At 47.7% G+C, this 13,193-nt stretch overlaps 1 protein-coding gene across 1 annotated transcript in view; it reads left to right on the top strand.

Moving 5' to 3' along the window:
- DMD (dystrophin) overlaps window positions 1-13,193 on the top strand; it is a 2,144,806-nt gene that overhangs the window by 1,502,108 nt on the left and 629,505 nt on the right. The window contains exon 50 of the mRNA XM_054973282.1: window positions 12,863-13,101. Coding sequence (XP_054829257.1) covers window positions 12,863-13,101 — 239 coding nt within the window. The remainder of the gene's footprint in view (window positions 1-12,862; window positions 13,102-13,193) is intronic.

Raw genomic sequence — 13,193 nt, 5'->3', positions numbered from 1 at the left:
TCTTAACCACTACACCAAACTGGCTCGCTACATTCTCTAATCTAAATTCTCCTTGTTAAGTATAATTTACTGTGGTGAGGTGAGAGATAAACGTGACCAGGTTTTAGTGTTATATAATTGGAAGGAAATGTGATAGAGCCAAACATAATAATGGGTGTGGTTGCACGTTTGTTGAAAGATTTCTGTCCCATAGCACCAGTTTGTATTTAGGGGTAATAAATAGAAATTACGTTTTTCTTCATGGCATAATTTATCTAGTTGAATGTTGTTTCAAAACTCGCATGTGCTTTGCATGCTCAAGGTCTTAGGGTTTATCCCCTAGCAAGAATTTTTGGTAGCAGAACTGAGAGAGATCTCTGTCTGGGACTTCGTGCAGCCACTACCATTCACAACACTGGGTTTGATAGACAATAGTCTGACTCAGCACCCTAGTTCAAATGTAGTAGCAAGCCTCTTTGTGAACCATCTTAGACTATTTTCAGCCTTACATGCTCCCTCCTCTTCTCTCACACAATAAATAGTTATTTTCCACTTTGCATCATCTGAACCAGTAGTACATTTAAAGTGGAAAATTATGCTTTATTTTTCTTTGTGAACAAGGAGTCCAAACTGGGAACAAACCACTAGTTAGAGCCCTGATTTGCTCATCTAGTCATTAGCAAAAGTGAAACTGAGAGATTCTTTCTATATGGCTGCTGAAAATCTCTAACACCCTGGAGAACATAAGTTCATAAAGAAGAGACCCACTGGTTCTGACCAGAGGTTCATATGGTCCAGCAACTTGTTTCAAACAGTAGCTAATCAGTTACATTGGAGAGTCAACAAACAAGGCACAGAAGCCAAGGCCTTCCCCTGATGTTACCTCCTAGTGCTGTATGGTGTAAGCCCCCACTCACTCCCCCACTGTAAGGCAGATTTTTCCTCCCAAACTGTTAAGATTGCTTGATGTGGCTGGGCAGCCTCTGATAACATGTCTTTGTGAATACTTTAACTTTCTATTTGTCCCAGACTTTACACATGTATGTTTTTGGCTTATATCCCAGCCCAAATGTGTGGAAGGGCAGAAGCAGGAGCCCACATCATCTTTAAAATGAAATGGCACTAAAGGCTGAGTAAAGTTCAAAAGAAAACAGTAGGTTTATTAAACAATCAGGGTTGGTATATAGGTAGGCAGTGAAAGAAAAGCTGAAGTAAATTTTGATTGTGGAACAGAATACTTAAAAAGTATTAGGCACAATAATCTTCTTACAGCTTAGTTTCAAATATTTACAGTTTCTAAAAGTGAGAGGCTTGTAGTTTCAGACTTAGGTTACATTAAAAGGATTCTTCAGTATAGCATTCTTTTCCTTTTATACCAGACCTAAGGTCCTCCTAAGAGCAAAAAAACCCCTTTTTAGACAGTGGGTTCCCAAAAGACATAACCCTGTTCACTTAGTTAAAGGGGATCTCCTTTCACTACCCACTTCCTCTACCAACAACACACTCCCAGTTCTATCTTGTCTGTGTAAATTACTGCTGGCGTTCACACTTAAATATTGTAACTGAAAGTCTTCTTTCAACCTAAAACTGTTCCAGTTAGGGCAGACGTTTCCTTCTTCCTCACACAGAGGTTTACTATACTGACCCTCCTTGTCAGACTCCAGACTTCAACTGCTTCAACAATTCTGTCAGCATCAAATGTTACCTTCTCACTGGCCAATCGCAGAGAGGGGGAAGCAGCCTGTCAATCATTCTCCCTTCAGGCATTTTAACCCTTTCCTTTCCTTTCTGGGTTCTGCACTTAGTAAACCTTTCATTTGTAAACCCATTCCATCACACATTGCTATTTAGAGGTTTGATGCCTCTGAATATGGAGGTTCCCTTTGTCACCATGAATATAGTAGCCACTGATGGACATGTCTGCCCTGAATCTAACTCTCTTTTAAAGCCATCCATGCTTGTGGCCATCAGTACATCCACTGGCAGTGAATTTCACAACTTAATTACCGCTTGAGTAAAGAAGTGTTTCCTTTTGTTTGTCCTGAATCTATTGCCCCTGAGTGCTAGTATTATGGGAGAGAGAAAATTCTCTCTATCCACTTTCTCCACCACATGCATAATTTTATAAATCTCTATTACTGTATTTACTCAAATGCAAAACTATATTTTTCCAAGTATATGATTAAATAAAAGAGAGGGTCCTGACTAGAAAGGGGCATGATCCAAAAAATAATCCCGATTTAGCTGATCGTGATTCCATGGTGGCGCTGAACCCAGGTACCCGAACCTCACCGATCAAGTCCCGTTTCCGATACAGAATCGGGAATCGGGAAGGCCGATGCAGGAGGGTGCCCCGCGGTTTCCAGCGCTAAAGGAATGGTGGGTAAGGAGGATGGCGGCCACCGGGCCCAGCAGGCCTGTGGAGGTGGCAGCGAGCCACCCCCCCTCAGGGGGCAGGGGGGTCTGTCCCCATGGGAATGTGCCGGTAATGTCACGGGGGGGGGGGAAACCAGAGGAGATAGCTCCCTATTCCCTAATTCCCTATCCGCTGAAGCCCAAAGCTAAAGCTCCCTCTCTCTCTCTCTTGTGCTTTCTCTCTCCAAAAGTGGCAAGTGAGAGCTCGCCTCTGTCCCACTCCACCCGCGAGCAGAAACTGAAACTTTGTTGTGCAGCTCATGGCTATTTATAAAACCTGCTACGCAGGAGGGATCTGTTTGGCCGTAAGAGTTGCCTCTCAGGCTTTGCTGGCTACAGAAGAACACCCCCTTCCCCTGCCCTCCCCTCTCTTCTCCCAAATGGACGAGATGGGCGCGCGCTTTTCTGGCTGCTCCGTGGTTGGAAGGAAGCCCTGCTGATCAAGGAAAGCTGGGCTTCCATTCGCATTTCCAGGGCGACAGAAGGAGGGCAAACAGCTCCGGCATTCCCCAGGCTCTGTTTCCACGGGTCTTTCATTCAGGGTCATTTTTATTTTGAGTAAATATAGGATTCTCTCCTCCGATATCTTTTTGTCTAAACTGAAAAGTCCCACATTCTTTAGCTTTTCCTCATAGGAAAAGTGCTGTTACCTCTTAATCATCTTGATGATTGTATTATGCTGTTGTCCTGTGATGGATGCTCATGGCTGACATTCTTTCAAATATTATATAACCTTGCAAGAATCTGGTGTGACCAAACTCATTTTTATGGTGCATCTTAGAGAACTCCAGAGAGACATGTGCAGACAAGGTAGAATCAGCCACTCATAAAGTACTATGCCTACTGAAATCCAGAAAACTGTTCAGTGCAGAACAGCAGCACTGCTAAAACAAGTCATATTCTAGAACAATGAAACAGGTTACCTGTAATCACCTAGAAAAATAGTATAGCAAATTTGAAGACAAATCTAATTAGAACTGGTAGGGTTGGTCCATCCTTGGTAATATTTGTGTGGGTAATTTAACTTGTGTATAACATTCTGGACAGTTATCTGAGATGGTAACATTCTGGGAGAGAGATTTTGCTAATAAAAGGAAAACCATGGGAGGATAAAGTCATTTTTACAATATGAACCCTGTTTAACAGATACTACATTGCCACAAAACTGAATTTAATAGTTTGATTTGGAGAATTTTCAAGGTCAGGACCCAATTTCAAGAGTTTTATTTTCAAAACAATTGACATTAGGCACAAGCTGAAAGACAAACTCATCTAATAAAAAAGAGAAAGAGTTCAGACTAACACAGCTACTCTTTTGGAATTGACCTAATAAAGCTTTCGGATTCAATTTACTTTCTGCATATAGCTGGAGGAATCTCTGGAGGTCATTCACAGCATGTGCTTCAGTACCAAGAGGGAGAAATAATGAAAAGAACCTGGATAATAAGTTGACATTATGCCTTCAAAACTGCATGAGTAAAAGCATAATAAGCTAGTTCATGTTCAAAATTCTGTGTTCTATGAGGTTTTCTGTCCTTTATTTGACTGTAGAGCATCATGGTGCACAGATTTGTTGTAACATTTGCTTAGTGAATAAACACAAAAAGCAAGTATGAAAGCCAGAGTTGTGACTTAAAAGCCAGCAAGAAGTGGATTGCTACTTTATATTTAACTTAACCTATTGCAGGTTGTTCACATCACCTTTGAATGATTTCTACAATACAAAACCTCGAATGTGATACTTGTTGCATTTCACTGATGACACCAACTGTTCTTAACTGTACAGATCTGAACATTCATAGCCACAATCTAGAGACTATTCTGCTGGCCTTGTTTATCTTTGCCTGCACATGCAATGTATGAGCTAAATAGAGAGGCTTTCCAAAGGGAGACCAAGCACAACTAACAGAACAATTGTTTTTAAATTTTTGATGTAAATCCGCTCTGTAAATTGTTTTTAAATTTTTGATGTAAATTATTTTTAAATTTTTGATGTAAATCCGCTCTGAGCCCACTTGCAGGGAGAGCAGACTATAAATTAAATTAATAAAATAAAAATAAAAGAATGGCTTGATTTTTCAGGTTGTTTAATTTAGGTTGGTGGTCAGTGCTAGGAATGGGAGAATACTTTCCGGATGGGGTTGCACTCCCCTTGAAGAAACAGGTAGGGATAATTGGCAAGTGCCCTGAGGCATCAGGCATGATGGCTAGGATGGAGCACTCTTGGTACTAACCAGCATAGTTCCAAACTGGTAGTGGCCAATTCATTCATTATATCTGAGAAGTACCCGGCAATCAATGAATAGTACAGTCCGTGGGCATCTGTCAGAAAACCCAGGCAGTACATCCGGTGACTGAAACCAGGGGTCATTTTGTAGAAAAAGAGCTGGAGGAACTCATTAACATAACTCATTAGCATAACTCATTAGCATATGCCATGCCTCTTGCCATCACCGGAAGTGTGTTATTAGTATGACTGATTTGCATGTGCCACACACCCCTGACATCACCTATTATGGCTGTTTTGGACCCAATCCTGGCCATTCAGGACCGAAATTGGGCCCAAAATGGCAAAAGGGGGCTGAAAATGGCTGAAAAGGGTCCACCACCTGTCAGAGGCCTGATCCAGGCCATTTCAGCCCCAATCCAGGATGAAACGGGCCCGAAATGACTGAGAGTCAGGTAGGCAGGGCCACCTAACATGTGACCTCTTTGGGGAACTGCCGGAACTGCGTTCCTGTGCATTCCCCCTCGAAATGAGCCCTGACTGAAACAATCCATATATTGTTCTTATTGCCCTTGAAAAAGCTGGTATGTGTGTGAAATAAACCAAGCTAGCAGTTTGTCGGGCAATTTTGGGACCGTTGGCTCGCCAGAGAGACATTTGGGCTGGACTATCCTAAGATTATGCCATTGTGCTTGTCAACAAATTAATTCAGCTTCTTGAAAGAAACAGGAGAACAACAGGGAAGTGCAATAAGGAGTTACCTTTGAAACCAAAATGGACTGTACCATTCATTGATTGCCGGGTACACCTCAGATGTAATGAATGAATTGTAACCTTATTTATTGTGTGTTATATTCTTGAGACATTGTAATGATTTCTGACAGTTAATAATTATTGATGGTAAAATTATGTATTATTTATTTGAAGCACTGAGCACTTTATACACTGAAGAATATACAATTTGATACTGTAATTGAGAGAGCTCTTGTTGTTGTGCACATGCAATGTGCCAAGAGGTGTTGTAAGGCTACTATCAGTTTGGAACTATGCTACTTAGTACCAAGAGTGCTCCATCCTAGCCATCATGCCTGATGCCTCAGGGCGCTTGCCAATTATCCCTACCTGTTTCTTCAAGGGGAGTGCAACCCCATCCGGAAAGAATTCTCCCATTCCTAGCACTGACCACCAACCTAAATTAAACAACCTGAAAAATCAAGCCTTTATTTTTATTTTATTTCATTAATTTAATTTATAGTTGGTTCTCCCTGCAAGTGGGCTCAGAGCAGATTTACATCAAAAATTTAAAAACAATTTAAAACAACATTGGTAGGAAACATAAGATACAGCATTTAAACATAAACAAGAAAGCTCAGTTTGCTCCTACATAGCACCTTGGGCCCACAGAGCAGGGCACTTAAAACTCCACCGGTGTGGGATTGGCACTAGACATGGGCACGAACAGCATTACGAACGGAAAAAACCAACAAACAGGCCACGCGGCTGCTTGCGAACAGGCTGTTCAGGAGGCAGCATTCCAGCCAAACAGGTGGTCGGCGCAAAACCTCATTCGTTGTGCTCAACCGCCGTTTGGGAAGCCAGACACTCAGGCGCCTTCAATCAATTGCCTCAGCAACGGAGGGGGGGGAGTGCCTGAACTCTTTCTGCACTCCCTCTGTCTCCCTGGACACCACAATCAAAGCCCAACTTAGCTTTATGGGCAGGTCTTCCTTCCAAGCATGGAGCTGCCAAGTGGTAACAATTGGTAACGTGGGAGCAGACACGGTGGGGGGAAGGGAGGAGAGGGTGTTCTATGGCCATGGGAACTCCAATCTCATCCCTGCAAACCCTGTTAGGCAGTTCTTCTGATTGCCAACCACAGACCTCCTGCATTTCTCAATCAGACTTCTGCTTATAAAAGGGCACTGCGCTCCCAGTTCTGATTTCACTTTCAGCAAGCAGTGCAGTGGGAGAGAGCTGTTATAGCCTTCTGGGAGAGAGACAGGGAGAGTTCATTGGAGCTGGGCTTTTTTCTGTGTGGTGGGTGGGATAGGGAGCTATCCCCTCTGGTTCCAGGGCTGCTGCCAGGCCCTGGGGCCAAACTCAGTGGGCACCTCGGCTGAGGGCTCACCCTGATTATTACTGCCTGATCTGATCAGGTCTCTGGGAGTGCTGGGCTAGGGCTCTAGCCCCAGCCTTTGGTTCCAGGGCTGCTGCCAGGCCCTGGGGCCAAGCTCAGTGGGCACCTTGGCTGAGGGCTCACATTATTATCAGTGCCTGATCTGGTGGTCAGGTTTGTGGGTGTGCTGGGCTAGGGCTCTAGGGCTGGTGGGTGGGATAGGGAGCTAACCCCTCTGGTTCCAGGGCTGCTGCCAGGCCCTGGGGCCAAACTCAGTGGGCATCTTGGCTGAGGGCTCACCCTGATTATTACTGCCTGATCTGGTCAGGTCTCTGGAAGTGCTGGGCTAGGGCTTTAGCCCCAGCCTCCAGTTCCAGGGCTGCCTCCAGTTCCAGGGCTGCTGCCAGGCCCTGGAGCCAAGCTCAGTGAGCACTTCTGCTGAGGGCTCACAGTGCTCTCTCCTTTTTTGTCCTCCTTAATTCTAGTTTGGTGGCACAGTGAGTCTTCCTGTTGTGGTGGCCGCCACAGGTGGTTGTGGGAGGAAGTGCAAATGCAGTCTTCCTGGTTTACTTGTGGTAAGCAGTACTTGGTGTGGCTCAGGGGCAGCAGAGAGTACTCCCACTCCCCCAGATTCACCTGTGGGGGCTGTGGAGGAGGCCAAAGAGGTCTTTCCACTGGGGGGAGAGGATCTCTCTCAACAGGAGAGGGTGGGTGATGGATCCCTGGAGGAATAGTTTTTGTTTTATGAAACATCCCTCCTGTCCCCATCCCAAACTCTCGGTGGTGTCCCCGCCTGCAGCTCACCCCTCACTTCGTCGTCCGTGGCCAGCTCCACAGCGCAGCCTGTAACCGTTCTTCTTCCTTCCCCTGGGACAATTAGTGGTCCATGTTTCAACGCCTCCAAAAGGAGGCACTTTTGGGCCCTTCCTAATGACCCCTGTGTGGTGCTGTGCCGTGTCTGTGATGTCCTGGTGCGCAGGAGCAAAAACCCGAAGCACCTGTCATCGATGGCCCTGACTCAGCACCTGAAGATGCACCACGCGAGCCTGTGGTCTCTGTCCTCACCCAGCGAAACATCCGTTGGGGGGAGAAAAAGGGCGACTAGCTCTTCTGAGCAGGGATCAATGGGAGGATCACTGGAATTCACCCCAAGCAACAATCCTTGCCCTGAGGGTGACGCTGGTGGGAGTGGAGTGCTCAGGCAAGCCGCGCTCGCAGAGGTTGTCCCCTTGGAGTCTGGGACAGCGTTCCTTACAACAGCGAGGTTGAGGGCTCAGGAGGGGGGCCTTCACGTCTTGGCAGAGATGATTGCCCTACATGGATTGCCCATATCCATCATGAGTGTTTGGGGTTCCGCAGGCTACTAAAGCACCTTGCCCCTTGGTTCTCCACGACGTCGCCACACACCCTTGCCTGTCGAGTCCGGCGGGTATCTCAAATGAGGGCTGGCACGTTTGGGTCAGATTTAGCCAGGCCCAATCCCACTGCTAACAGGCTTCTGAGGCCTTGTTAGGTCTTCCTGGCACAGCCAGATCATCATGACACCTCCTTTCTGTGAAGTCAGGAAAGTGGGTGATGCTGGTGGCAGCCTTTGGGCACTTGCGCAACATCTCAGGAGCTGTTGCAGATGTAGTTGAGCTGCATGATGGCCCTATCCATTGCAAACGCTGTGCCCTCTGAGCAGGGGGGAATGGGTCCCTCAACTCATGTCCTTCCTGCAAAGGCAGGAAGGTTGCCAATGTCAGCTGCTGCTGCTGTCCCATTTCTGTCTCTCCCTCTCTGGAACCACTCTGACCCACCCAAGCAATGTCTCCTGTCCTGTCCATTCCCTCCTTTCTACAAAGACAGGGTTGGTATCTACTGGTGCCGCACAAACTGTTATGAGTCGTGCCCGTACTGCCTGCACAGGTGAGGTGTCTCGGAGCGGTGTGGAACTGCTCTGGCCCCCCTCATTTCTTGGGGCTGCTGGTCCCTGTTTCTACCTCTGTGGAACCACTCCGACCCTTATAAATGACCTCTCCTGTCCTGACCATCCCCTTCTTTCCACGAAGGCAGGACGGCGGGTCATGTAGCCACTGCTTCATGAGGGACTATCCTGTTACTGCTCCCTCCTTGGTCATGAGGGAAAGCTTGGTTGCGATCGTGCAACCGATTGGACTGTATAGGGATACAAGCGGTTGCACTGCATGGTGGCTCCCCTGTCAATGGGACTGACTGGACCCCTTTGAGCCAGGGGGGAATGTGTCCCATGACTCCCATCCTTTCCGCAAAGGCAGTAAGGTGGGCAATGGCAGCTGCTGCCACTGCCCTATTTCTTCCTCTCCCTCTCTGGGACCACTCCGACCCCTTCCAACTACCGCTCACTTGGGAGCTTTCCAGTTAACGGTCCATACCTCTCTCTCTCGAGTATTGCCATAAGTCCCTTCCCCACCTCTTGCACTGCCCCGTCCCCTCTTTTCCGTGATGGCAGGGAGGTGGGTGATGCCAGCAGCCACTGATTTGGGGTCTTCCAGGCCCTGTCGCAGGACCTTCCAGGTGCAGCTCATCTCCATGGCTGGAACCCCTTGGTCCCCCTCTTCCACCCTGACCACTTTGTGTTCTCTCTTTCTTCCTCTCCTTCTCAGGTACTGCCATGAGTCCCTTCCCCACCACTTGCACTGCCCCATCCCCTCTTTTCCATGATGGCAGGGAGGTGGGTGATGCCAGCAGCCGCTGATGGATTGGGGTCTTCCAGTCCCACTCGCAGGATCTTCCAGCTGTGGCTCATTGCCATGGCCAGAACCCCTTGGTCCCCCTCTTCCACCCTGACCATTTCATGTTCCCTCTTTCCTTCTCACCCTCTCGGGTACTGCCATGAGTCCCTTCCCCACCACTTGCAGCACCCCATCCCCTCCTTTCTGTGACAGCAGGGAGGTGGTTGATGCCAGCAGCCGCTGACAGATCAGGGTCTTCCAGGCCCACTTGCAGGATCTTCCACGTGTGGCTCATTGCCATGGCCAGAACCCTTTGATCTCCCTCTACTTAACCACCCAGTGGCTGCAGTCATCAACCACCTTGCTGCATAAGCAGATAGTCTGTCTGCCTCTGACCCAGAGGCCTGGTGGGCAGGCACATGGGGGGAGCTGCCAGCCAGTGGCCAGACCCCCTGTCCCCTGAGGGGAGGTGGCACACCACTGCCTCCCCTCACTTGCCAGTCATCAACCACCTTGCTGCATAAGTGGATAATCTGTCTGCCTCCGACCCAGAGGCCTGGTGGGCAGGCACATGGGGGGTGCCGCCGGCCAGCTGCCAGACCCCCTGCCCCCTGAGGGGAGGCGGCACACCACTGCCTCCCTGCACTTGCCAGGCCTGGCAGCCACAGGTGTCACCCACCTTGCTGCATAATTGGATAGTCTGTCCACCTCCGACCCAGAGGCCTGGTGGGTGGGCACATAGGGGGTGCTGCCAGCAAGCAGCCAGACCCCCTCCCTTTGAGGGGAGGCGGTACTCCACCACCTCCCCATGCCCATCAGGCCCGGCGGCCGCAGTCATCAACCACCTTGCTGCATGAGCGGAAAATCTGTTCCCCTCCGACCTGGAGGCCTGGCGGGCAGGCACATGGGGGTGCTGCCAGCGAGTGGCCAGATCCCCAACCCCCTGAGGGGAGGTGGCATGCCACTGCCTCCCCACACCCGCCAGGCCCAGTGGCTGCAGTCATCAACAACCTTGCTGCGTGAGTGGATAATCTATCCGCCTCCTACCCGGAGACCTGGTGGGCGGGCACATGGGGGGTGCTGCTGGTGAGTGGCCAGACCCCCCCACCCCCTGAGGTGAGGTGGCACGCTACTGCCTCCCTGCACCCACCAGGCCCGGTGGCCACAGTCAACAAGCACCTTGCTGCGTAAGCAGATAAGTGTCTGCCCATAAGTAAGCCTGGCGGGTGGGCACATGGGGGGGTGCCACCAGCCAGACCTCCTGCCCCCAAGAGGAGAGGCGGCCCACCTTCAGGTCCACCACACGGGGCCAAAGTGAACTGGACTGGAGAGGGTGGCTCCGAATGTATTGAATGGGAGTTTCCTGGGGTCATCAAATTTGAGAACATATAACTCTAAGATCCATACTGCAATCTTGACCAAACTTGGATAATGGCTGGAGAAGAGCCTGCTGCACATTCCCTGTGAATATGGGCTCTGTAAGTGTTAAGTGGTCCACTCTGGCGCCGATGAACACTGAACACTGAACATGTTCGGTAATGGGACATGTTCGGTTCCGGTCGGCTGTTCATTTTCATCGTCGGGAATGAACACCTAACAGCCTGTTTGGGTTTTTTTCCCGTTCATGCCCATGTGTAATTGGCACATGTTCCCATCACTGGGAGGGGCTGGTCGGGTGGCTTGTCTGCCTTAACCCCCATAAGCCTGACAAAACTTCTCCAATTTATAGGCCTGGTGAAATGATAGCAGATCTTGTTGAGACCGGGCCTCCACAGATAGAGAGTTCTACCAGGTAGGTGCCAGGACCGAAAAAGCCCTGGCCCTGGTTGAGGTAAGGCGAACCTCCTTGCGGGCCAGGGATCTCCAGTACTTGTTTGCCTGCTGATCAAAGCAGCCTCCGGGGAATATAGGGTGAGAGGCAGTCCTGTAGGTATGTCGGTCCCTGTCCACTAAGGGCCTTAAAAGTTAAAGCTAAAACCTTGAACGTGACCCAGAACTCCACCGGGAGCCAGTGTAAAATGTGACTGGAATGGAGTTCTGGTCAAAATATGCACAGCTGCATTCTGAACTAGCAATTTCCAGAGCAGACACAAGGGCACCCCAGCATAGAGTGAGTTACAGTAATCCAGTAATATTCAAATTTATAATTTGGCAATCTCCCTGAGAAAGGGAGGTCAGAGACTGAACTAAACAAAACAATTGTGCTGGGTGTGAGCTTGCGGATGCAATGGAAGCGGCATAAAACTCCTTCTTAGTCACTTTCACTGCCATCTCATAGGTTTTCATAAATGTTCTATAAGATATTCTTGCCTCTTCATCATGATCCCACCTCCACACTCACTCAAGCTGTCTCAGCTCCTGCTTCATCCATCGTAGTTCCTTAGTATGCCAGTATACCATGGGGCTAATCGGGCATGGGGGCAGAGAGGGCGACGGGGAGTGATTTCATCGATGGCTTCGGAGAGACAGACATGCCAATCCTCCACCAGCTCATCCATAGCTATGTAAGGCTAATCCACTTACTAAATGACAAAAGCCATTTATACCGGCAGGTACATATTGACTAAACTGTTGCTATTAGCCCAGATGAAAGGATGATAGGTCAATTAGGATGTATCTGATAAAGGAAAAGAGGATATTCTACAGAAATGAAGTAAAATAAGAGTAACAAGAAAAGAAGTATGTCTAATGGTATATATATGATTGTCTACTGCTTCTATCACTTTGTCATACTAATTCTTAATGTATAAGGATGCCTGTGAAATGAATCTGCACTACTAACTGTGAGAATTCCCAGAGTAGTTAGTGTGACAGCTACTGGTAGTGGTAGTCAATGTGGCAGAAATCATAACACTTTTAGAGTTCACCAAAGTGTTTGATGCTATATAATCTCGAAACACTTTGCAACTTACTGCCAAACATCATTTAAAAATACCTGTCATTTCATATGAAATCTCAACTGAACAACCAAACTCATTGGGACCAGGAAGGTACAGGCTGGATATTAGAAAGAACGTCTTCACATTATGAGTAATTTAACAGTGAAATAAGCTGCTTAGGAGTGTGATGCATTCCCCCTCATTGGCAGTCTTCAAGAAGCGGCTGGATGAACTTGTCAGGGACGCTTTAGGCTGTTTCTGCACTGGGCAGAACTAGATGGTCTGTAAGGCCCCTTCCAATGCTCATGGTCCTCTGAATCTATGAATTACAGATGTTCTTGACTTTCCAAGGTATATTTACAGATGGAGTTGTGGAGAGAAAGAAAAGGTGTCATAGATAGTACATTTAGATGCAATCTATATGATACAAAACAGTTGTTTGCAAACATAATACAAACATCAATTCACTGAAATACAATGAAGAAATTACATCATTGAATTGACTGATTTATCTTTGCTTCTCTATTCAATAATGGCATTTTCCTCCTTTCAGTAACTTCTCCTGGTCAAGCTGTTACTGTGGTTACACAAACTGTGGTAACCAAGGAAACCACCATCTCCAAACAAGAAATGCCATCTTCTTTGCTTCTAGAGGTGCCAGCCCTTGCTGAATTCAATAAGGCCTGGGCAGATCTCACTGACTGGCTTTCTCTATTGGATCGAGTGATAAAATCCCAAATAGTCACTGTGGGCGATCTTGATGAAATCAATGACATGATCATCAAACAAAAGGTATGTACAATATTCATTGTTCTGCTTGGCAGAAATAATTGCTATAGCTGCAACAATTTTTAGAGCCAACATGATATAATTATATTGATATG

The sequence above is a fragment of the Eublepharis macularius genome, chromosome 3 (assembly GCF_028583425.1).
Source record: "Eublepharis macularius isolate TG4126 chromosome 3, MPM_Emac_v1.0, whole genome shotgun sequence".
Lineage (NCBI taxonomy): Eukaryota > Metazoa > Chordata > Lepidosauria > Squamata > Eublepharidae > Eublepharis > Eublepharis macularius.
The sequence above is the reverse complement of the archived record's forward strand: the minus strand, read 5'-3'. Positions and strand labels throughout refer to the sequence as shown.